Below are 24,281 nucleotides of genomic sequence, written 5' to 3' on the forward strand. Positions count from 1 at the left end.
AACTGTAGGATAATATAGAGTGACCAGATTATCAAACTCAAAAACTGGGACACAGGTTTGAGGTGGTTGGTAATAATAAAATTGTGAATCGAGTGCGTCATTAAGGAAAACTGTTCTGCACTCGGTCCATTCATGACTAACATGTGAGTCAGTATAATCATGTTTTCTTTGTGTTTTGGTCATTTTTAAGCAGCTTTTCTGTATTTTACCCAAACAAATGACAATTTATTCCTCTCTTTATTGTTGGTACCGAATAAGATTGGTCAAAAATAGGGACACCTGGGACATTTCCTGTATAAAACTGGGACAAATCACTGGTTCTGGATAAATCTGCAGGGACAGCGGACACAGGGCTCAAAACTGGGATTGTCCTGGTTAAATAGGGACATCTGGTCACCCTAGGCTAATAGGTTGTTTATTTTATATTTTATGATTTTAAGTGGCTTCAGAAATACCATGATATTTGTGCATTTGTACTGTGCATACATTTGTACTGCGCTTCTCCACAGATCTGACCTGTAACTTGGTTTGGGGATGTCACATATTTGTCTTTAATACCATACTGTGGCACCTCTGGATGAAGACAAGCAGATGGCGGGCCCTCCTCCAGAAAACGTACACATTCCACCTTTAAACACGCACATATATTTTAGCCATTTCACGCAATGTATGGAGCTTTTCAGAGCCATTTACAAGATAGAAATATGTCTCCTCTCCAGGGCCAATGAAAAACCCCTGGCTGACACAACTGGCTACACTGCTGCACACATCTGTAAGGCATTACCAAAGCCCATACAAACTCCTCTGCTCTTCGCCTGTGCTCGCTAAACTAACACCAGAGGGACTACGAGTGTTGAACATCCTGGAAAAAGTGAATGTGGCAGGTAGGGTAATGCGTTTTGTTTTCCATCGTGTTTAGAGAAAATGAACACACAACCTAACAACAAGCAAGAAGCAGTGCCTGGAATTCCTATAGTTTAAAACAAGGGAGCTGGAGGACAGGACAGAAATCCATGGTGGGATTTGCCGTTTAAATTGTTCGTATTACGCAGTTTATTATAATGTTGTTTCCTCATCACAGATGTACCTAGAGTTGCGTTTTGTTTTATTCACACATTTAATGCACAAATCCTGCAAATTTAGACTCCATACACCTTCACTAGAATAATTTGGATGATTTAAGTCCTGGAATTGCCAATCTCTACTGAACTAAAGGTAAAATGCAGCTGTTAAAATGAAAACTACCACTTACTTAAACATGTGTGAACGAAAACAAAACACATCTTGTGGCGGTAACAAAATTATAACATGTCTTAAAGCTCACAAGAGTAAATTTTGCACAATATTGGACCTTTAACTATCAGATTGCAGATCTGTTGGCCTGGTTTATGATTAATATCTCTAATTACTGGGCTTATTCACATGAAACAAAAACTGGCACCAGGTTCAAGGTCGTCTCCATCAGTATAACTAAAAAGCAACATTATTTTTTGACAAAATATTTAGAAGTTGGCACAATTTTCAAATCATTCACATTTGCACGTCGTCCTGGTTTGAGTCCAGTTTAGTGTTAATGTGGACATCTGGTTCAGTTCTGGTCTAGTCAAGGGTTAGTTTGAGCATTAGTCACAGTTTAATTTAGTTCTATTGGATCTGTGAAGAGGAAACAACATTAGAACATAGATCTGTAAACATCTTAATATCATTAGGCCCTTTAATGTTTTAATAGCAATTGCAATGGTATAAATTTGCATCATTCTGAAACCCCGGGATATGCCCTCGCTTCATCTGAAATCATGACGTAATAAATTTCTAGACTGTGAACTCCATGTATTCCAATGGTGTTTCTTACAGGTATGTGAAGTCACCAGGGAGCCCCCCACCTCTCTTTCCACCAGCTGAGCCAACTGTTGCTCCATCTTGGGGGCAGATTAGAGGAAGTGCAGGTTCCTGGAGTATGCAGGTCCACTCCACCGCTGCTGCTCCTGACAGAGGATTTATTAGGACTGGCACAGCACATGAGCCTCCTCTGGCCTGCAGCGAGTGGAGGAGAGACAGAGGAGAGAAAAGAGGAGAGAAAAGAGAAGCTATGCTGAGATGTTACAATACGTCAATACAAAACACTATGGTGCCGCCTCACATGCTGCGGCTGAATTTAAGCTTCTGCTGTATTTCATTTTCTGCTCTTACTCAACGTGTGTTTATAGTCACCTGGGGAGTATTTTTACTGAAATAAGTAATTATTATATTCAAAAATTAGCATATGAAAAACAATAATTAAACTGGAAGAACTACAGAAAGCAATACCACTTTTGAGTAACTATAATTAACCAAGACTTCATTCATAATGAACACATTGTTTATTCATAGTTTAACAAATTAATGGAGGAGTTAGTTATGAGTTAGGATTAGGGTAATAACTAAGTAGTTACTAAACCCAAATCATTCCTAGTACTATTCAGAATTAATCAGGTTTGTTATGTTATTCATAATAAGACATTTGTTCATTATAATTTAGTCTTTGTTAGCGCTTTATTAAGGCTAACTCGATGTATTTATAATTGTTGTTACATATATTATGCAGTAGCCATAGCATACATATTGTCCCAAGATCTAGTCAAATATTGTAGTTCAAGGGTAAATGCTTATCAGAGCGCTATATACTATGCCTAGTGAAGGGTCCACATTCTTGTTGCTTTGCCTGGAATGTTCCACAGTATGGTATTAAACTTATGAGACAAGTAGTTGATGCCACCAGACCAAGTTACTGTGGAGAGGTGACCCTGTTCACAGTAAGAATGAATGCTTTTCAAGGCATTTCTGAGCAGTAAAAAGACAGCAGGCTTATTGTCCAATTGCAACATAGATAAGTTTAATGCCACATTGATATTCCAGGAAAAGCTGTAACATAACATAATAAAAACAGGTGCAGGATAATGTTAATGGAAATGTAAATCTTGTGTAACATCCTTTATTTACCAAATGATAAATACATCTTTTTCATGCACATTTGGACATAGATTCAGTTTCCATCCGAGCTGCAAAAATGAGACAATTACACCACAATAGCGCAAATATCTGTGCAGTGAGGTGTGTCTGAGTCTAGGAGCGACTAATGCATTGGCCTAGATCCGGCGGTAGACATCGATCAGATTGACAATTGAGAGGCCCATGTCGTGTCTGATAAGGCCTTTTTCTACAGCGCGGCACAAGCCCATCTATCTCCCATGAAAGGAAAAACACGTGAAAGCATGTCGGGGCAGTACAACAAACCTGTGAGTGGCTACTATAAGGAGAGCCGGACAGAAGGAGGGGCGGTCTGAGAACACGCACAGAACACAGAGGTCACCAACAAACGATTCTTTTCACCTTGGTGGCCATTGCTCCTGAAGCACAAAGAGAGTAGTGATACATTACAGTACAGTACAGTAGCCCTGATTATTGGACCTTATAAATGAACTGTACCTGCAGCCATTTAATCAGACCGCAAAGAAATCAGCAGAACACAAATGCAAAAATCATGTTATTTTTAGTTTGTGCGTTATTCAGATGTATTTTTGCATTATTGTAGGATACTGTCAGGATGGTTTTGCCTCATGGTTGCTTTATCGCTTGTGTTGTGTCGCCATCTATTGGACGGTAAAGGAAACAGCATGAGGATAGAGACTGGGCTAAGTTCAATTCTACCCCCTTTGTCTTTAATGCTTTGTCTCGTCTGCTGTTGTTTATAATGAATTACAAAAGTGAGACGAAATCTAAGGCAGCCAAAATGTTTGTGTTGTAGTGATGGGATTTTCGACTCTTTTATGGGATTTAAATCTTTTGGATCCATTCATTTCAAAGAGCTGTTCAAAAGACCATTTATTTCTAAGACTATGACAGAAGCCAAAGTGAGAACTAATATTAACAACAAACTAATCACAAAGGGACTTGACCAAGGCTAAGAAATTGTTCAAAGTTACCTACTAAAATTATGCAGCATCTTGCACCACAATATTAATAATTTAAAAACTGATTCTTGTCTTGGTTCAGAGTTAATCTGAATATAAAAATGGAGACCGTTTGGAAAGAAAAAGATTTGTTCTTAAAAAAATGTGATCTAATTCCTACAGTTCATGTTAAGGAACCATTCAAAACAGCTGACTTGTTCACAAACATCACATCACCATGTATTGTTTAATATCTTTTATACTTTGTCAAACATTTTTTGTTTAATAAATTCAAGTTACTTCATCTGTTACTTTCTGACTTTTATAGAACTGTTACTGTAAGGTATTATAGCCATCTTAGGGAAATGTGTCTGCTGCGTGCCTCCATACCAGTGGGACCACTTGTTGCAGTACATTGTCCAGGACCACTTTCTATAAATCTTAAACCAGAATCATGGAGAAGAGAGTAAGAGAATCAGCTGTGTGTACTGTGTGTATATTATGTAACATATAAACAAAAGCTTAAGTTTTAAAGGGCCCATATTACATTATTTATTACATTTATTCTATGTTATAAAATTGTTTCCTCATCAAAAACACACCTGGAGTTGTGTTTTGTTCATATACACATTTATCACACAAACTCATATGCACATTTAGGCTGAGTTCTTCTCTCAAATAGAAAACACTCTGTTCCACCTTGTGATGTCATGTGGTAATACAGGAAGTGCCCCACTGTGTTTTTAAACTCCACACAGCTTTATTAGAATAATTTGGATAATTTCAGTCCTCGTATTTTGAATCTCTACTGAACAAACAGTAAAAAGTAGCTGTTAACTTGAGAACTACCCCTTGATATGACATCACAAAGTGGAACAGAGTATTTTGAGTTTTTGACATGTAGACTAATAATAAAGGATTTCTTAAAGGTGTGTGACTGAAACTTTAATGAGGTAACAACATTATAACTTGGCTTAAGGTTTACAAGAATCAATTTAGCGTAACATAGGACCTTTAACCTGGTGGAGGTCCAGATCAAACTGACTGAAGGTCCATCCAAGTTTCAAAGGGTGCCTCAAGTGAGCGAGCTAACACTTTTAAATAAAGGTATTCAAAATAGACCGACCCACTCTTAAAAAAACAAAGTAAGCTACTATTCAAAGCAAAAAAAAAAAAGTCCTTTCAATGAACCTACAAATTTAGTCCCATGATGCAGAACAGCAAAAGCCAAAATAGACTCCTGGAAGAAAAACATAATGTTATTTTGGTAGCAGCCGAGTAGAATAAGATGTCTATTATGACAGTACAGAACAAAACGTCTGCTACAGTTTCCCGCTGAGGCAGGTGATGTGGGGCACTTGAGTTTGCTCCTCCGCAAACAGCAGTCCACTGTACACTGAATGGAGGTGGCACCTAAAGTGAGATTTCCCACAATGCAACAGCTGGCACCATTTACACAGAAGTAAAAAGAGGATGATGACAGCCCTATATAAGGACTGTCAAAGAGCTGTCAGGTCACGGCTCTCTTCGTCTCCACTCCTTCACCACGTTCATTCATCCTGGCAGTAGCAGTTAACTGTTCACCTCTACAAAGACAGGCTCACATGTCCAGTCCAGACGAGGAGGACAGTTGTATAAGTGCAGGGAATTACACAATTATAGATCACAAAATTGTGAGGCACAGCAGTCTATTAACCTCTAAAACCATAAAAGGAAAAGGAAAAACACAATTAACAAAAGGAAAAGAGAAAAATTATGTTTAGGTCATGTTTAAGGAGCCTATTACATATAACATTCTTCCTACAAACATCCATGAATGATGAACTTTTCTGATGGGTACTTACAAACATTCAGAGAGATGTTATTGTTTTATTTAGAATGTTTCACAGTATAGCATTAAACATATTTATTAAACATTCATTCATTAGGTGTTTTTATTCCTAAATTATTTCTAAAATATACTAAAACTTTAAAGGTCCTATATTACACAAAATTGATTCTTGTGAGCGTTAAGCCATGTTAGAATGTTGTTACTCACACATCTTTTATTATTAGTTTGTCTACATCTCCAATGCTCAAAATGCTCTGTTCCAACTTGTGATGTCATGAAGTGGTAGTTTTCAAGTTACCAGCTACCTTTTACCTTTAGTTCAGTAGAGACGGGCAATTCCAGGGTTGAAATCATCTAAATGATTCTACTGAAGGTGTAAGTTTAAAAACATAATGGAGCACTTCCTGTATTCGCACATGACACCACAAGAACAGAGAGTTTTCAGTTTCAGAACACAGCCGAAATAAGCAGGGTTTGTGCTTTAAATATGTGTGAACGCAGACAATATCACAATATGGACCCTTTAAGAAACACACATTCTTAGATCTGACCTGTATATTGGTCCTGTAGTCACCAGCTTGTGGCAAAATAGGCGTTTAATGCCATACTGTGTAAAACTCACTAGGGCACTCATGAAGAAGAGAGTTGTTCCCTCTCACTGGACCTTTCCCTGTATAAGAATATACACGATAAAAACTTACACTATATAACACTATATAAACTTAGCCTTTGTAGAAAAGTATGATATTATGGCATTTTCAGTTACAGGTGCTTTTATTGCTCCAAAAATAACCTTGATAAATATGCTTTCTTACTGTGAGAGGATTTGCCTCTCTCTGTGAATTTGACCTGCTTGGCTCCATGGAGATAGGTCAGTTTTGCTATATAGTGGAACATGCCAGGCATAGCAATACAATACAAACTGTAAGAAGAGTGCATAATGTGTACTAAAAATATTATTATTATTATTATTATTATTATTATTATTATTATTATTATTATTATTATAGTATTAGTAGTAGTAGTAGTAGTAGTAGTAGTAGTAGTAGTAGTAGTAGTAGTAGTAGTAGTAGTAGTAGTAGTAGTAGTAGTAGTAGCAGTAGTATATTTATTTGTTTTTTGTTGGTTTATTAATTTTCAGCTTCAGTATGTTGGTCAACTTTCACAAGGGAGAGCGTCTAATTCACAACATGTCACAACACATAATTTCCCTAACGGATCCAAAAGTGCCAAATTTTTTAAGTAAAAATAAATTCAGTTTGTTAAATAATAATAGAGGTAAGTTGCATACAGCTCCAGTAGGGGGAGTCCAGTCATGGCGGCGCTCTGTTTTCGCCGTAAATGCGTCGAAGCAGGTAGTTTCCTGTCGTAAACAAACAGCGCACAGTTTAGCTCAAACCTTACGATTCTGTTTTGGTTTTGTTAACATTTTATTTTTTTGTTAAGTGTGATGAAAATGACACTAAATGGAGAATAAACGCATACGATGAAACTCCGATTGCAGAATAATGCGAGGTGAATAGCTTTTTAATTTGATAGATACGATACTCAGCTAATGCTAACATCTGTTTGGCTATTCCCACAACCAGTGTGCTGAAATAAATGACTTCCAGCAATGTAAAGTTTAGTAAAGTAAACCGGACTGAGAAATAGTGTTTACCCTTGTTCTCATGTATAGTAGAAGTTGTTCACGGATGTAAAGTTTGTTGGTTTAGTATGGCAAATAAGTATCTCCCAATTTAGAAAGATTTTGAAATGTTGATGGTTTTGACACGTCAGGAGTTATTTTTGGGAGTCTTAAAGCTGCACTATGTAACTTTTATGGTGGAGGGTCCGCCACCAGCTGCTCTCCATGGAGATGATAGTGCTTTCCCTGAGTGTTTACGCAGTATGGCATCTATTTTACAATTAAATACAATTGTTTTTAAATACAAGTGTTAGTTCAGGGTCACCACTCCACAGATCTGACCTAAAACTTGGCCTTGTAATGTCACCTTATTATCCCCATGGAGATAAATAAATTTAATGTCACACTGTGCGCTACTCCAGACATTCCAAAGCAATAACTTTTTTTTTGTGGTGCGCCATTCACCAAAAAAGTGACATAATGCATCTTTGATTAATCCTATAAAAATAATGTGTTATAATATTGTTGTTAACATAAATAATTAAATATTTGTTCTGTTCTTGTGTTTAGGAGTGAGTCCAGCAGAGCATCAAAACTGAGGGGTTCTTCAGCTGTGATGCAGTCTCAAAGTGCACAGGAGGCTTCGACAGGACCGAATGATGTAAAACTGTTTATGCAACCAGAGATCAAAACCAGGACCCCCACACTGTGCTCACCCGCTGCTAATCCTGAGGGTGCAGAGGTGCGTGTGCCCATCGCCAGTGGTCCTGGGGAGTCCAGCGGTGGAGCTTCGTCCAGGAGGTCCAGGGCCTCTCACACACACTCTCACTCACACTCACACGGGCGAACACAGCACCAGCCTCACTCCTCGTCTGACCAGGAGCCCCCCGACTCTGATCCAGAATCCGGAGAGCCCAGTACCTCCCTCTCCGAGCTCCGCTGTCTATTCCGGTGGCTTCAGAAGAGTCTTCCTTTCCTCATAATACTGTGTGCTAAACTGGTCATCCAGCATGCTCTTGGTAAGCAGAACATTCAAACCAGAATTACTGAGTTATTGATCACAATAGTCTTTATATATTTTGTTGTAACACATTGAGTTCTTCAGTCTAGTAAATAAGAAATTATATAATCAGATTAAACATTTGTGCATTTACCTTTTTGGATATTTCATGGTAATGTACAATGTATCAGTCAATAGAGATCAACTGGCTCTTTTCCGCCCATCTGAAATCCACCTGAAATGCACCAAGATTGTTTTCAGTTAGATTTTTTCACTCTGTACCTCCTGTTCACTCCGCAGGGTTAGCTATTGGCATTGGACTTTTTACAACATTTTTATATGTGAATAAAGGTATTCAGACTCAAGTGTTTCGCCAGGTAAGACCAGATCAAATTTATATTTATATTAAAAAAACATTCATTTATTTTATTTTATTTTTATTTTATTTTTTCAGGATGGCCACTCGAAGTTTCACTGTGTTTGGTTTCTCGTCTTCCTGAGTTCCTCAACAATCCTGCTTTATTACACATTTAGTACTGAAACACTTCACTACTGGTATGACTAAAGAGATTTGGACAGTACTGCTATGATGAATGCTTTAATCTTGTTTTATATGTGTTCTGCATCCAAACAGTTCAATAAAAATTTCAACTTCAGTTACAACGCAAGCCTAGAACCTAAATCAGCATTATGTTCTAAATCTGTTTCATTTGATTTGTTTTTCAGTCTGATTTTCCTGAGCCCAACCATTGAGCCATTGGGGTTTTGGGAGGTGCTCTGGGCAGTTGGCATCACAAACTTCATCATTAAATTTCTGACTATGGGAATTAAGTGCCTTATTCTGCTGCTTCCCTCCACCCTGGTTACCTACAGATCTCAGGTAAGAGATGGTTAATTACAATCAACAGTGAATATTGGCAAATGTTGTAAAAATGGTGTTTTGTTCTAGGGGAGGTTGTTGATGTTGACAGAGGAGCTGGGTCAGGTTTACCAAGCAGTTGCCCCTGTCCCTTTGTGGTTCCGTTACCTGGTCACGCACCAGGAAGCAGATGGAGCTCCTGGGCTGACATTTGGGGTTGCGCTAGCTTTGCTCTACCTCATAATGAAAGTAAGTACACAGCCACAGTGAGCACTTCCCAAATACACCTGTAGCACATTGACCCATGATCTCTTATCCTCAGCTTTTAGGATTTTATGGACAGTGTTCAGCATTAATAAAAATTCTGAGGATTTGTCTACAGGGCGAAGTAAGTGGCATCTCACTGTAAAGTGCAATTCACATTAAGAAACTTCATGTAGAGTTTTTTTTGTTTCAGCAAACTGGAGCTGCGGCCACCAGGAGTCAGTGTAGTGAGGCTGGAGAGGTGTGTCCCATCTGCCAAGGAGAGTACAGGCAGCCTCGGTCTCTGCACTGTCAGGTGAACACTTGATTCATGATATTAACCTTTAACATCTATAGATACATCTGTAGATCTGAAACATGCTCACATGACTTCCTCCTCCTGCAGCACATATTCTGTGACGAGTGCATTGCTCTGTGGTTTAATCGGGAGAAGAGCTGTCCCCTGTGTCGGACAGTGATCACAGAAAAAGTCTACAAGTGGAGAGATGGAGACACATCTCCACATCTGCAGATTTACTGACAGACCTCAGTTGTGTAAGGCCTTTGGTATCAGATTGCCATAAATGTATTTGACAATGTCAAATCCCACTGAAAATGTATCTTTGTCTTTTACACTGTTCAAGCTAAGGGCTGTTTTTGCAGCCTCATGTTAGAGGGGAAAACTTTTCATAATAGGCAGATTCCTGCTTATTACACCAGTATATTGACCTTTGTAAACTTTGATCAGTTTTATGTCTTGAGTATTTGAAATCGTTTTGTTTTTCCTATGTCTGTGTAGTTAAAGGTGGACTCTGTAACTTTTCTGATGGTGCACTACCTGCTTCTCCGTGGATGTTAATTAAATGTTATTTAACTGTGGACCATTCTAGGTAAAGCAATAACATCCCCAGCAGTTACACAGTGCACCTTTAATTTCAACATGAGGTGAATGTTGCCCTTTGACTGTCTGATATGTTTATATAAGATTATATCCTAAGAATTTAAAATGTATTTAAAATAATTTTTTGAACAAATATGGCCATTTCTGGCCAACTTTATGCAGTGTTCCATAGTTATATGGACTAAAAAATGTGTTGGCGATTCAAAACATTGGTGGGCAAATTTAAAATTGGTCCACATTTGGAGATTATTTTTCTACAGAGGTGCTCGGGTTCTTGTTTTTAATAACCAAAGAATGGGACATATTTTATTAAACCATGTCATTTTTATCCATCTAAATGAATAATAAAAAAAAAAAAAATCAAACATCTTACAAGCGTGTATCATTACAGTGGAAAGAGTCACCATGTTATGTACATTTTACATTTTTAACTCTTTAACCATTCAAGTAAGAAGCAACCAGTTGCTGCTTAACATCATTTTACCATGATGGGAATATGAGCTGGACTGGCATAAATACTTTGTGTTAATTTTACAATAGTGGAATATCATATACAAGGAATCCTAAAGAATAAAGCAGAAAAATAAAATGAAATCCATGTCCCCATTGTACAGAATTTGATAAGGAATGAGACATAAAAGCACTGAATACTGTGAAATGTAACAGTATTTTCTTTATATTCTAGCCTTGGATTAAACCACAGCACAATAATTAATTTTCTTATACATGTCAGAAATCAGAATACAATAACTTCATGGGAGTGTGGTAAAAACCAATATCAAACAGAACGCATGGAATAAAATGTACAGGAATGACAAATCACATTCTGCTGCCTTATTATTAGTGTAATACTAGAACAAAATAAATACATTATTTGCATAGTGAACAATTCTGTGAAAACAAAATGGCACTTGAAATAAATATGAAGTTCTCATAATAATCTAAAAAATTAAATTGTTAAAATAAGCTATTAATATAAAACAATTTAAGTCTGCAACTTAACTCTGATGCACAAGATACAACGTGTATTACCTGGTGTTTGACTAAAGCCTTTTGGTTCTTCAACTGAAAGTTTGTTTGTACTGAAAACTACATGTGTTGGTCTGGCATTGGTAAAATGATACTTCTATTGCTTTTTGCATAATACTTGTACATGTGATATTGTAGCAGGAAGAAGTAAATTTGAACTGACAGATCAATAAAAAAAGACACTGATATGAATTGTGAGCATAATGAATGGGGTTTCAGGAGCCTTCAACCGTTAAAATGGACCGACCCAACAGTAAGTCGTAATGCAGCACAGCTAACTGTATACACTCAGGTGTATTTACATCCAGCAAAAAGAGACAGGCTAGCTCTTCAGAACAGTAACTAAACGAAGACAAACGGCACCAGGAGTTTACTGGTGACGCATCTCAAGGCCAGATTTGATTTCTTTTGAGACCTTTTTTCTAGATTACCCCAAACTCAACTGTTTTTGCTGTGGGGTACAATCAATGGTGTGCAAGCTTCTCAGATTTCTTTCAAACATCCCAAATTTTTGCAATTCTTGCAAATTGCATACTGAGGGGCACTTAAAGTGCAAATGGTAAATCCATTGTACACTAGCATCTCCAGCTGTAAACATAACATTGTCCTTTAGATGGACAGAGCACCAATAAATCATATAATGTCAAAACTTATCACGCAAGTCCCCTTTCTAGAAGTCTCACACATCCCTGACCACTGCTCTTTAAAGACAGTAGATAGAGGCCAAAGGTCAAAGGTCAAGCGAGAAGGCGCTGCTGGAAGAGCTGGTGATCAGCGGAAACAGTGTCAGTCAAGTCTTAAAAAAAACTACAAGTCTCTTAAAAAATGAAGACCTATTAGAAGGAAAATTTGAATATTTCTAAAGTTCAGCAACAAGCCACGTGTCATAAGTTCATTCTTAGATGCTCTGGTCTCTTTGTGTTCAGAGGGTAGGCCTGTTTCTTATATTGTCCTGTGCTGAGGCCTGAGGGCTGTCTGATAGGGAGTGGTGCTGATGCCTCTGTACTTCCACTGCTGCTAAAGTCTGTGTACTCCACAGAGGACACGTCCATGGGCTGTTCAGATACACCAGGAGACAGCACACACGGGCTGTCATTAAGCGCTGGCCCTCGAGGCCAGCAGTCCCCACGGGCGAACTTCACTGGACTGTAGAGACACATTATAAAGTTAGTGTCTGAAGCTATTGTACTTGTTAAAGGTACGCTATGTAACTTTTCCAGTGGAGGGTTTGCCACTAGCTTGATTCCATGCTCAACTACTGGTGTGATACCACCAAAAGTCATGTAGTCTTACTATGGGCAGTGTCGCCTCTTCATAGATCTGACCTGTAATCTGGCCTACTGGCATAAACTGACTGTCTCCATGGAGGAAGTTTAAAGCTGTATGCATATGTATGATGAGGGATATTTACCTTACAGGAGTTCTTGGGCTTCCTGGGAATTTTCGAGGAGAGCGAACTTTTGGTTCAAAGGAAAACTTTTCTTTGATATTTTCCAGAACTGATGGGGCTACATATGTGAAACCCTGTGGAAATGAGACAAAAATATCTGAGTTAGCGTCTTTTTCCAAAAACAACCCACAGCTGATGATGAGCAATGCAGTGCTAAGTAAACCGTATCATGCAGTGTGGTTAACAAGTGAGCACAGCTTCCAGGAATTGAACTCATTCAAAACCAGATGGGACACATTAACTGATTCTTGTAAGAAGTTTAAACGGACCATGAAAACAATAAAAACACTTGAGTATAGTTTGTCTGTATTCCCGTTTAGATTTGCTCTCAAAAACCCTCTCATTATAAAAGCAATATTGTGTAGAACCAGACTTACCAGGAAGACTTGATTAGCACTTTCACTCAGCGTGGAATCATCTGGACTGTCCACTGGCGTCTGACTGGTGAACTTTGAGTCAAACTGGCTCACATCATCAGGCGATTGCTGTGAAAACAACACGCATTTAAAATAACAAGCAGAACATGGACATTTTACATTATGTTATTTGTAAACCACAATATTTATATAAGACAGAATAGAAACCACTGACTTCCTGTTTAAGATGGGTAGGTGAGAACTGAAATTTTCTTAACACTCAACGCTCAAATAAGGGACAATTCAGGATTATTTAAACATGGATGAATAAAATACAACTTTAAATAAGCGTATGATGAAGGAACATTTACATACTAAATAGCTAAACAGTTAATTTTACACCCCCCTTTAAGACTACCAGATACAGAGGGAGCCGTTTCAACAAAGACTTACCAGAAATGGTTTAAAAGGAGGATCTACTTTACGAGCAAGCAGGTCATCCCAGTTTATATGCCGGAAGAAAGGATGAGCCTGGAGATGAAAAGGAGTGAAACAATTAAGAGCCTTGTAATTTGTTCTGTTTAACTTATCCAACAGTTGATTTAAACCACACCGTTTACCTGGACCTCTGCAGCATCTCCTGGGCCACCCCCGAGTCGCACTGAGGCATTCCTCTTCAACAGCTGGAAACAAAAGGTTCATTTGTTTGTTTTTGTTGCTTTATTGGATCTTGATGATGTAACATGGAGATTTTACCTTTTTTAGGAGGTCTCTGGCTTCTTGCGTCAGATAAGGTGGAAGGCTAAGTTTACATTTCAATATTTTGTCAATGGTCTTCTTTCTGTTTTCCCCAGTAAATGGCGGCTAGACACAGAAACCATCTAACTGTTATGATGCATGTTGAGTCAAAGTAAAGCATTCACTGGTCAGCACAAAATTAGACAAAAATACAGCTTAATACCCACTCCCTTTGACTGCCAACATATTTTTTTCTCTTTTCATGAGAAGCACAGTGTGTGTGCTTGTGTATTGATTGGGTGTGGACTTACTGCTCCGGTCAGCATGTCGTACATGAGAGCACCCAGACTCCACCAATCGACTGCTCGATTGTGTCCACTCCTCATCAGGATCTCTGGAGCCCTGTACAAGAGCAGAGGAAATCACATGGTACAAACATGATACAAACATGATACTCTGCCATAGGAGCAGACAATAGAGAAGCATGTCACATACATATATTCAATGGTGCCACAGAAGGTGTGGGTTACAGTGCCATCATGGATCGACTCCTTGCAGAGACCAAAGTCCGTTAATTTCACATGCCCTATAGAATAGAAATGATGCATCAAAATGTGACCAAGTGCAATGAAAAAGGCAGAGGTCATTTTAATGGCCTTTACCATTGTTGTTCAGCATTATGTTTTCAGGCTTCAGGTCTCTGTAGATGATGCCTTTCTTGTGCAGGTGGCCCAAAGCCATGGAGATCTCGGCCAGGTAGAAACTGTCAATGAATTTAATTAAATAATTGTTGCACTATTTCTGTTTATTTCAATTTCAACATTAAAAATTTCATCATCTGCCTCTAATAACATAAACAGCATTTTGAAATACTGCCTGCTTTTACACCTTTTTAGACTTATAAAAGGTTGCCTGTAGTTACCATGCTGTGTCCTCCATAAATATTCCTTCTCGTTCTAGTTGCATAAATAACTCCCCACCTGCAGAAAATACAAAATATCAAATTTATATTTGAGGAAAGAGACCATCATCACATGAAGTCTATTTAATCAGGCACCAAGACACTCACCACTGAGATATTCCAGGATAAGATACAACTTTCCCCCAGTCTGGAAGGCATAGATGAGGTCCACAATAAATGGATGCTTCACCTCCTCCAGAATGTTGCGCTCAGCTTTGGTATGAGCTGTATCCTTTGCATTACGAACAATCATGGCCTGGAAGAAACACAACAAATACCTGAATAATAAGTAATGTACACTTTCTAAAATCATAAATTTACTTTGCACATAAAACATGCACTACAGAACTTTTATGGTGGAGAGCCACCACCTGCTTGTTACTTAGAATGTTCAACGGTGATAAAACATATTCGTCTCAGTGGAGACAAGCAGGTGATGCTACTTGGCCAAGTTACAGATCAGATCAGTGGAGAGGCCACCCCACACAGTAAGAACACTTTTTAAAATGTATAAAACATGTTTATTTTAATAAATGCAAGACTAGATTAATGCCACACTGAGAAATATTCCAGACAAAGCATTGCATCTCCCTGGATACAAGAAAGTGACAGAGCCCATATTAGAAAAAATACATAGGGTACCTTAAATAAAAAAATAAAAAAAAAGAGCTGTTGCCATCACAATAAGTTTTGTGACAATACCGGGAAACCAAACTGAACAGAGGTTTTCTAGGAAAAGAATGTTTATTACAAAATATTTCAAAATGCAACAGAACAGACAAGAGAGCAACAGTCCAGTACCACAACTAAACCACCCACACAAGCAGCTGTGGTGGATTTGAAATTAGGATGAATTTAAACACATACCTTCTTCAAAACCTTCATGGCAAAAATCTTCCCAGAAGCAGCACCTGTTACCTTACGAACTTGAAACACCTGAAAAAAAATAAAATAAAAAATACCTGAATACATTTCTGGTACAGCAACATTGATGTGTTTCAGATATGAATCTGGAAGTGTCTACATAGAAAAAAAGTTTTGGTATATTAATAGTTGCATAAATTTCATATGTAAATCATTTGTAACTGCATTGTAAAAAAAAAACAAAAAAAAACACATGCAATAGCTGGAGCGATTAATAACATTTTATGGGTTGATGGACATGTTAATTACAAAAATATTAATACCTATGCCTCATTGTCATAGCTCACAAATATGGTTTAAAATACAGTTGTATCAGTGTAATGTAATATTTACATATGATTAGTCTAGTATGTCTGTGCATTGTTACTTTCTAATACCTTTCCATAGCCGCCTTTTCCCAGAACTTTCAGAAGCTCAAAGCATTCAGGTCTAATCTGCTCTGTTCCTTTGTTTACACTGTTCTCAGATATTTCAAACTTCTCACAGCCATCCATGTTACTAGTGAAACAAAAAGGAGGACAAAAGATAAGATCAAAAGGAACAACATATCACAAATCATTTCAAACATGCTGTAAGACACACTGTTGCTACAGCTTTATACTTCTACAATACAACATAGTGTACTGATTATTGTTTTGATATAGAAATCACCACATTAAAAATATGTTTACACTTACAACTCAAACCCGCTGCTACATTGGTCCATGTATTCACTCTGAAACAGAAGCAGCACAACACATGGTTTATTAGGTGAGTAACATTCACTGTTTACATTTCTAATGCAGTATTGTAATAGTTGTACACATGTCTGACTGATAAACATATCTAAGATGACCAGATGTCCCTATTTATCCGGGACAGTCCCAGTTTTGATCCCTGAGTCCCCTGTCTCAGCAGATTTATCCAAAACCACTGATTTGTCCCAGATTTATACAAGAAATGTCACAGGTGTCCCTATTTTTGACCCCTGACAACAGTAAAGAGAAGCGTACATCGTGATTTTTTTAAAACGCAAAATACATGGATATAAATGACAAAAACACAAAGAAAATGTGACTATACTGACTCACATTAGTTCCGAGTGCGTAACAATTCTCATTTCAGTTTTACTATTACCACCAACCCAAACCGGGGATGTCCCAGTTTATTTTGAAAAACTGGACACCCTAAATATACCACACAGAGCTATAAAAAAAAAAAAAAAAAAGAAGAAGAATAGGGTACAAGTGTAAATACAACAAGTACGCAAATACAACACGATATCTTAATTGCCTAAACAAACCGCGGTCTTTGTGACAAAAGCGACTGTACCGGTGGGAGGGTTATGTTTGTGGTTTATTCCACGTATGTCTGAAAAGTGCCGTATATCTATTAGTTATTAGGTATTGTCATTTTTTATTATTACAGTGTTTGTCGTGCCGTACCATGTGTTACAGAGCTTTAAGTTTACGAGCAGAGCGATGTGTTGAATCTGGCGGGGTTCAGGTGGGAAAACACCGGGCGGCGTTGCTAAAATAATATTAGCGGGGAAACAACGTCAACACTCTGGCATTACATTTATGATGATAACGACTGAGCACAGTGAAGTGAGCATGAATTTTCTACGCTGTGTTTATTCTACTCTAAGAAATACCGCTCTTTAAGGTGTGTATTACTGCAGTTTGCTTTAAAAAAAAAAGGCCTCGGAGCTAACACGCACATGCTAACTCGAGGCTAACCGGCTAGCATCAACCCAACAACTCACTCCGTCCTCAAACTCGTCCTCAGACACGATGTCATCCGGCTGATCCAGATCTATGTCGAAGACTCCGGCCATTTCCACTGTCATTTTAGCCGTGTTTATCCGGAGAACAGTATACCGCTGGGCCGCTTCATGTGAGAGCCATCCCCACTGCGCCAAACCGGCAAAGCGCACCTCCTCCTACAGCATGGGCTACTACGAGGCTAATGCTAAAGGCTAACCACAACAACAGCGCAGAGACACCGGGTACAGGGCGCCTCTAGTGCAGCGTGGTCCTGTCCCGCTATTACACCACCATCATTTCAATATCCCCCCGTATTAATACAGAATACTTGATATTTATTTGCATGTCCGTTCAAACAATGATGCCAGGTATGTTTTAATTTTAGTAAAGTGTCCAGACGTCCCTGTTGACCCGGGACAGTCCCAGTTTTGAGCCCCGTGTCCCCTGTCCCAGCAGATTTATCCAAAAAACAGTGATTTGTTCCATTTTTATTCAAGAAATGTCCCAGTTTGATTGAATTTGATATCTGCCAACAAAAGAGAGGCATAAATTATAATTGGTTTAGATAAAATACAGAAAAGCATGCTTAAAGTTCACCAAAACGCAAACAAAATGTAATTATACTGACTCACATGTTTGTCATGAATGGACCGAGCGCATTACAATTTTCCTTAATTACACAATCGTTTCACAATTTTATTATTACCAACCACCCCACAAAAGAGTCATAATCTGAGGGACTTCTGACGATTTTATTTATTTATTTATTTTGCTTTATTGTCATTTGCAAACACGGATTTCTGTGTTTTGGCTAAACAAATAACAATTTATGCATCTCTTTACTGTTGGCGGGGATTTGATTAGTCAAAAATTGTGATAGTCCTGTTTTAGTCCTGGTTTAGACCTGCTGTAGTCCTGGTTTCGTTTTAATTTAGTCTTGGTTTAGACCTTTATATCAAATTGGTCAAAAATAGGGAAACTTGGGACAGTGATTTGTCCCAATTTGATCCCTGCCAACAGTAAAGAGAGGCATACAATGTCATTTGTTTAGATTAAATACAGAAAAGCTGCTTAAAAATGACCAAAACACAAAGAAAATGTGACTATCCGGACTCTGACATTAGGCCGAGTGCGTAACAATGTCCCTTAATTACGCACTCGTTTCAAAGTTTTATTATTACCAACCAACTCAAACTGTTTTTTATTTTGAAAATCTGTTCACCCTATTTTAGGTGGTAGCCTACTCGAGAACTCAACTGTGAGGTGCCCCTGCTGCCCATCCCCAGATCATCCCCATTATCAGCCTGGGTAAATCATGATTAATTCACTGTGTAAAAGGTTTCACCAATGTCAGTCGGTAGGTGGCGCTGAAATCGAGGCATGTTGAGTAGCGGAAAAATCAACCAGAAAAGGCCAAGTTACTCGAGTAATGCGTAAAACGAGATACCGCTGTCAGTTGCAATTTGTTAGAATATCATATTAAACCCAATTTAGGGAATTGAAAAGTTGACACCACACTGGTAATTGTGAAATTAATAACACAAAAACTTGTATAATTTTGGGCCATCAATGAATCGTGTAGAAGTTAGGGTGTAGGGTGACCAGACATTCCTATTTACCTGGGACAGTCCCAGTTTTGAGCTCTGTGTCCTCTGTCCCAGCAGATTTATCCAAAACCAGTGATTTGTCCCAGTTTTATACAAGAAATGTCCCACGTGTCCCTACTTTTGAAAACAAACTAAGACTAAACCAGGACTACATCAGGCCTAAACCAAGTCTAAAACTGGACTATCACAATTTTTGACTAATCACATCCCCGCCAACAGTAAAGAGGAGCATAAATTGTAATTTGTTTATCCAGAATACAGAAATCCGCGTTTGCAAATGACAATAAAGCAAAAAAAAAAAAAAAAAAAAAAAAAAGCAGCGTCACTCAGAAGTCACTCAGATTATGACAGACATGAGAATGCATAATCTTACAACTCTTTTGTGGGGTGGTTGGTAATAATAAAATTGTGAAATGAGTGCATAATTAAGGAAAATTGTAATGCACTCTGCCTGTTCATGACTAACTTATTAACTATAACTGTGAGTCAGTATAATTACATTTTGTTTGTGTTTTGGTGAGTTTTAAGCATGACTTTATGTATTTTATTTAAACAAATGATAATGTTTGCCTCTCTTTATTGTTGGCAGGTATCAAATTGGCCAAAAATGCCTGGGACATTTCTTGTATCAAAATTAGACAAATCACTGGTGGTGGTGGATAAATCTGCTGGGACAGGAGACACAGGGCTCAAAACCAGGACTGTCCTGGGTAAATAGGGATGTATGGTCTCTCTATCGTGTAGCTCATTTCCATTTTCTCAGTGGCTTAGTGGTTCCAAATATTTTTTATTTTTTTTGTCTTGAGTACCTTCTAAACTTTGTCTTACACTTTGAGTAAATAATTGCGACTATATATTGGGCTATATTGTCAATAATGTTTATTTAGTTTTAATTTTATTTATCCATAAGTTCCAATCCATACCTGTTATTAAGAATATCAAATGTACTACAAAGAACATTTTATATTCAAACAGCCCACTGTTAATTCCATCTTTCTTTAAAATCGGAAATCATTCCAAGTAGGCCTGCCTCCTGACAAGTGGTCACTTACCTTTCCCCCTACCCCTGATTGAGAAACACTGTGGATGGCTTAGTGACCAAGCTGTTTTTGTATGTTGTCAGATTGTTTAGACTTGTTTTATGTTTACAGAAGGACAGAAGACTGTAATGTCCTACCACTGACTCTGTTGTGGTTCTCTGTGGTGAGTTGAGGTCAGAATGATGTTCATACAAAGTCATAGCCTATTGAGGTTTGGCCCTTGTCACAGCCCTTGTTTAAATTCAACATCAGATTCTATACACTTTAAATTATGGCCTACAGATATGCTATAGCCTAACAACCCTACAGGAATAACATAACTGCTTTAAAAAGTTCAATTTGCATAAAGACAGCTATGTGAAAATGTCTGGGAGTGGGAGCAGACAGGGAGCCAGCAGAGGTGGTGTACCGTTCTGTTTATTTGTCAGAATGTTTCCAGTCCAGAAATTATGGTGTATGCGGCGTGTGGAGAGGCTGGTGGCCTTTTCTGCTTAACAACTCCCTCAAAAGTAACAAAAGCCTCATTGGAGAATGGACTCAGCTGAGCATCCAAACAAACACGTGGATGGAGAAGCTGATGCTGCTGTTGTTGCTCTGTGCTTCATGTTGGCCACATGAAGCACAGAGACAAAATAATTTTATAATAAAAGTATGGTGCAGGCCAAAATAAGGGGAAACAGACTGGTGTCCTATAGGGCATGCACTGGCTGCTGTTTGACCTGTTCTATCTTTAAAGGTATCATTAGGCCTAAAATATGTCTGTTACATATCAACATGGGTGTTTAAGGAACTGTAGCATAGGTATCCTGCCTGCACTCTTACTGTTAAAAAATATTCTACTACAGTCACAACTGAACCTGGACTGGACAATACAAGTTTTTCATGGACTGGTCAAGTGTCCTGTGAAAGCTCATCCTCCAGAATTCTCTCACTGAGCTGCGGAGGCTGCACTAGCACTGATTCATGATTGGCTGCAGGGGTTGGAGTTAAGGTAGAGAGGATTCAGATCAGAGACAATCCTTTTAATTTAAACCATGATTGCAGCATTGAAACTGGCAAACCAAATGAGAAACTCGCGTGAGGCTCCTTCTACTTTCTGTTTAGATAGTTGTCTTGAGAACCAAAACACAAAATTATAACATAAACAACTTGGCCACCATGTCCACTGGTTTTGTAATTAAGAATAAATAAGCATTAGAATTGTTATCAGTAAAAGCTTTTTGATTTGAACATGCCTACCTCATTGGGGACACAGTTAGGTCATGTTTATGTAATTTAAAATGAAAATCTTATTTACAGTTCCTTTCAAATTATATGTCTAGCTTGTGCATCCCTTTCTCTTAAACAATTATGAGAAGAACTCAGGTATGAAGTGAGTCATAATCATTGTGTCATTCAAGCTAGACTGATTTGCATTTACAGCAGGAACACCTAGGCCTTCACATTCCCAGCTCTGGAATGCTTGGAAGGCGGAGTGGGGCATTCCTCTGTGATATTTGTGAGGTGGCATCATGTCGTGACACAGAGACATGTGCAGACATGTTGAGCCCCAGGACACAGCCTCTGCTCCGGGAGGGAAGTCCAACAGTCGGATTGAAAGTCAGTGACGTCTGCCCTCTTCAAACAGCCCAGTGCTTTCATGTGGCTCCGCTCCTGTGTCTTTACACCCACTCTTCACATGCCATGCACTTTATTAGGTTTTCTCTGTTCAAAGGAATTTAGGGCTTTGGATGCACTGCACACCTGATAGATTTAGATAACCCCAGCCGTAAAAAACATGGATAAATAAAAAGCATGACCAGATTCACATTTACAAGGACTTATATTGTATTATGACCTGATACCAATAGGTGGACATCCTATTGAAAGCTCATGAAGCGTTATGAAATATTATCAGTAAAAAAGTATTGTAACTTCTAATTTATGCATTTATTTTCCAAAATTCAGGACTAAAAAATACTTAAATATGAGTGCTTACATTACATTTGGAAACCAGTAGTGATTATAAAGAAGAGTCAGAAGAAATAACAGGCTACTCCAGGGACCAGTCACAGCAGCTCAGTCACAGAAGCCTCCTAGCAGAATTGTTAAGAATAGTAATAAGAAGAGTTTATGTTTATATATTTCTATACAAGCTTAACACAACCCATGAGGTATTATTAATTCATGACTGGCTTGAGTGGTAAGTTACAATCACTTAAAATCAACATTAGAGGAGTGAGTCCTGCCAGTATATTGAAGATCACACTGAATAAGCAAGTACATTTTTGGGCCATTTTTAAGCCTATTATTTGTCAGACAGGTGGTAATGTGGGAGCTGTAGTTGCCTTGTAATAGTTAAGTACTAGCAGCAGTAGAAAACCTTGGGAATAGGATTTTAACTTTTCACTATTAACAAGATGTAATATTTTGTTTTAAATTGTTAATTATTTCGGGAACAGTGCTAATGTTTCATCATTCTGAAGCCCATGGATAGGCTCGCTCACAGCTCGTGGTAGTCACTGGTGAGACATTCGTTCATATTAGATTCAAAAGAGACCTGTAATGGCCTCTTTCAGAGTGAGTTGAGGACTCAGAGGCTGAAGTTGCTGATAAGTCTTGTTTGATCTGGGAGAGCCGTAACCACAATAGAAGAATCAAAGGCTTGAGGCGTTATGAGTTGGGATGTGATTGCCAATAATTATACAGAATAGTGCGTATGTGAAATAAAAGAAGGCACTTTAGAAATGAAATCTTTACTGCCTTTTGATAGTTGTCTTTTGGTAAAGCTTTAAGTTTAGAAATGATTTTAACTATTGTTTTAGTACATAATGCTCTGACAAATACTTAAAGATAAGCATTAACTAACTTAAACAAACACAGAATAATAGATGATGACGTCAATTCAAGATGGTTTACACAACATAAACACCAGGCCTATGCTACCCTGCATAACCTGTTCAGTGTAGTACCCTTACTGAGAACCCAACATTTAGAAATAAACTCATTATGATGTTTGTATTTAAAGGTGCACTATATAACTTTGGAGGACTGGGGGTTCCACTTAATTAAACTCATCCAATGTACATTTATTTATTATTGCTCAAAATTTCTAGAAACATGCAATCTTGAATAGGTGAATAGGGTCGTCTCTCCATATATCTGACTTGTAACAGACTGGTGGAGTCTCCTGCTTGTCTCCATAGAAACAGATACATTTATTGCCATATTGTGGAATATTCCAAGTGAGAAAATTAATGAAATTCAACAGAAAATTCATATAGTGCACCTCACAACTTACCCTTATGTAATAGACAACCCTATGGCAGTCATTATTTAATCATTGCACTATTTCTCCTTACGAATTTTGCATATCACTGACTTGAATGTATTATTACCTTTTATATTTTAGTTCTTTGTCATTATATGCATTGTGATGTGTGAGCTAGCCTACTGTGTCTGTATAATTTCCCTTGTGGATCAAAAATGTTTTAATATTTGAGATATTAACTTGCTCTTAAGTTAACTTGATCTCTCTACATTTTAAATTTTTTTTTCTCTGATTTTGACTGACTGAAGTTTGGCATGTTCCTCCTTTACTCAAAAAAAGACAAAACAATCTTAATGTGTAGTATGAGCAAAGGCAAAAACATCTTCACAGTGAAAATAATGTAATAAGACAAAATCTGAGAGCAACTAAGTGGGCGAATGTAAGAAGAGTGGATTTTTGGGTGGGTGTGGATGAGACCGGTGATATTTCAGCATCCCCCTGTGGTCGCAGGGCTGGACAATTGATCAAATTTGAATTGAGATTTGAGATTCAGTGATCTCGAATCATCAGTAATACACTTTAATTCTATAATACAAAATTTTAATGGAGACAGTAAATCCTAAAGCAGTAAAAAGTGTGTGGTGTGAAGCAGATTCAGACTTAGGAGGAAGAAATTCAACACTTTTTAAATATTATTTTTGCTCTTGTTTGATTTTCTTGTTTTATTGTATTAACAAGGATGAGTAGAGTTAAATAAAGCTTCATTTTATATACCCATGGTATTGTTTTAT

General features: G+C 37.9%; 2 protein-coding genes across 3 annotated transcripts; one reads left to right on the top strand and one right to left on the bottom strand.

Annotated features, from left to right (window-relative positions):
- The first annotated feature begins 7,110 nt into the window (after positions 1-7,110).
- Positions 7,111-10,888, top strand: rnft1 (ring finger protein, transmembrane 1). Its single transcript, XM_020930277.2, has 9 exons — positions 7,111-7,275; positions 7,958-8,406; positions 8,688-8,764; positions 8,842-8,942; positions 9,114-9,267; positions 9,337-9,495; positions 9,569-9,634; positions 9,704-9,805; positions 9,896-10,888. The coding sequence occupies exons 1-9, from the start codon at positions 7,247-7,249 to the stop codon at positions 10,028-10,030; spliced, it is 1,272 nt and encodes a 423-aa protein (XP_020785936.1). The 5' UTR covers positions 7,111-7,246; the 3' UTR covers positions 10,031-10,888.
- On the bottom strand, positions 8,267-18,021 carry rps6kb1a (ribosomal protein S6 kinase b, polypeptide 1a). Of its 2 annotated transcripts, XM_055148467.1 has the most exons (16): positions 17,593-18,021; positions 16,526-16,563; positions 16,226-16,346; positions 15,792-15,860; positions 15,033-15,180; positions 14,886-14,943; positions 14,626-14,726; positions 14,459-14,549; positions 14,275-14,365; positions 13,982-14,089; positions 13,846-13,908; positions 13,679-13,756; positions 13,247-13,354; positions 12,831-12,943; positions 8,542-8,622; positions 8,267-8,402 (listed from the first exon to the last, which is right to left on the bottom strand). In XM_055148467.1, the coding sequence occupies exons 1-15, from the start codon at positions 17,674-17,676 to the stop codon at positions 8,589-8,591; spliced, it is 1,305 nt and encodes a 434-aa protein (XP_055004442.1). In that variant the 5' UTR covers positions 17,677-18,021; the 3' UTR covers positions 8,267-8,402; positions 8,542-8,588. The 2 variants fall into 2 exon arrangements, with proteins under 2 accessions (XP_055004442.1, XP_020785874.1); XM_020930215.2 differs by lacking the exons at positions 8,267-8,402; positions 8,542-8,622 and adding an exon at positions 11,039-12,565 and having other exon boundaries at positions 17,593-18,012.
- Between the last annotated feature and the right edge of the window lie 6,260 nt (positions 18,022-24,281).

This window comes from Boleophthalmus pectinirostris, unplaced genomic scaffold, assembly GCF_026225935.1.
Source record: "Boleophthalmus pectinirostris isolate CB_2022bp ecotype Guang Dong unplaced genomic scaffold, ASM2622593v1 HiC_scaffold_12, whole genome shotgun sequence".
NCBI lineage: Eukaryota > Metazoa > Chordata > Actinopteri > Gobiiformes > Gobiidae > Boleophthalmus > Boleophthalmus pectinirostris.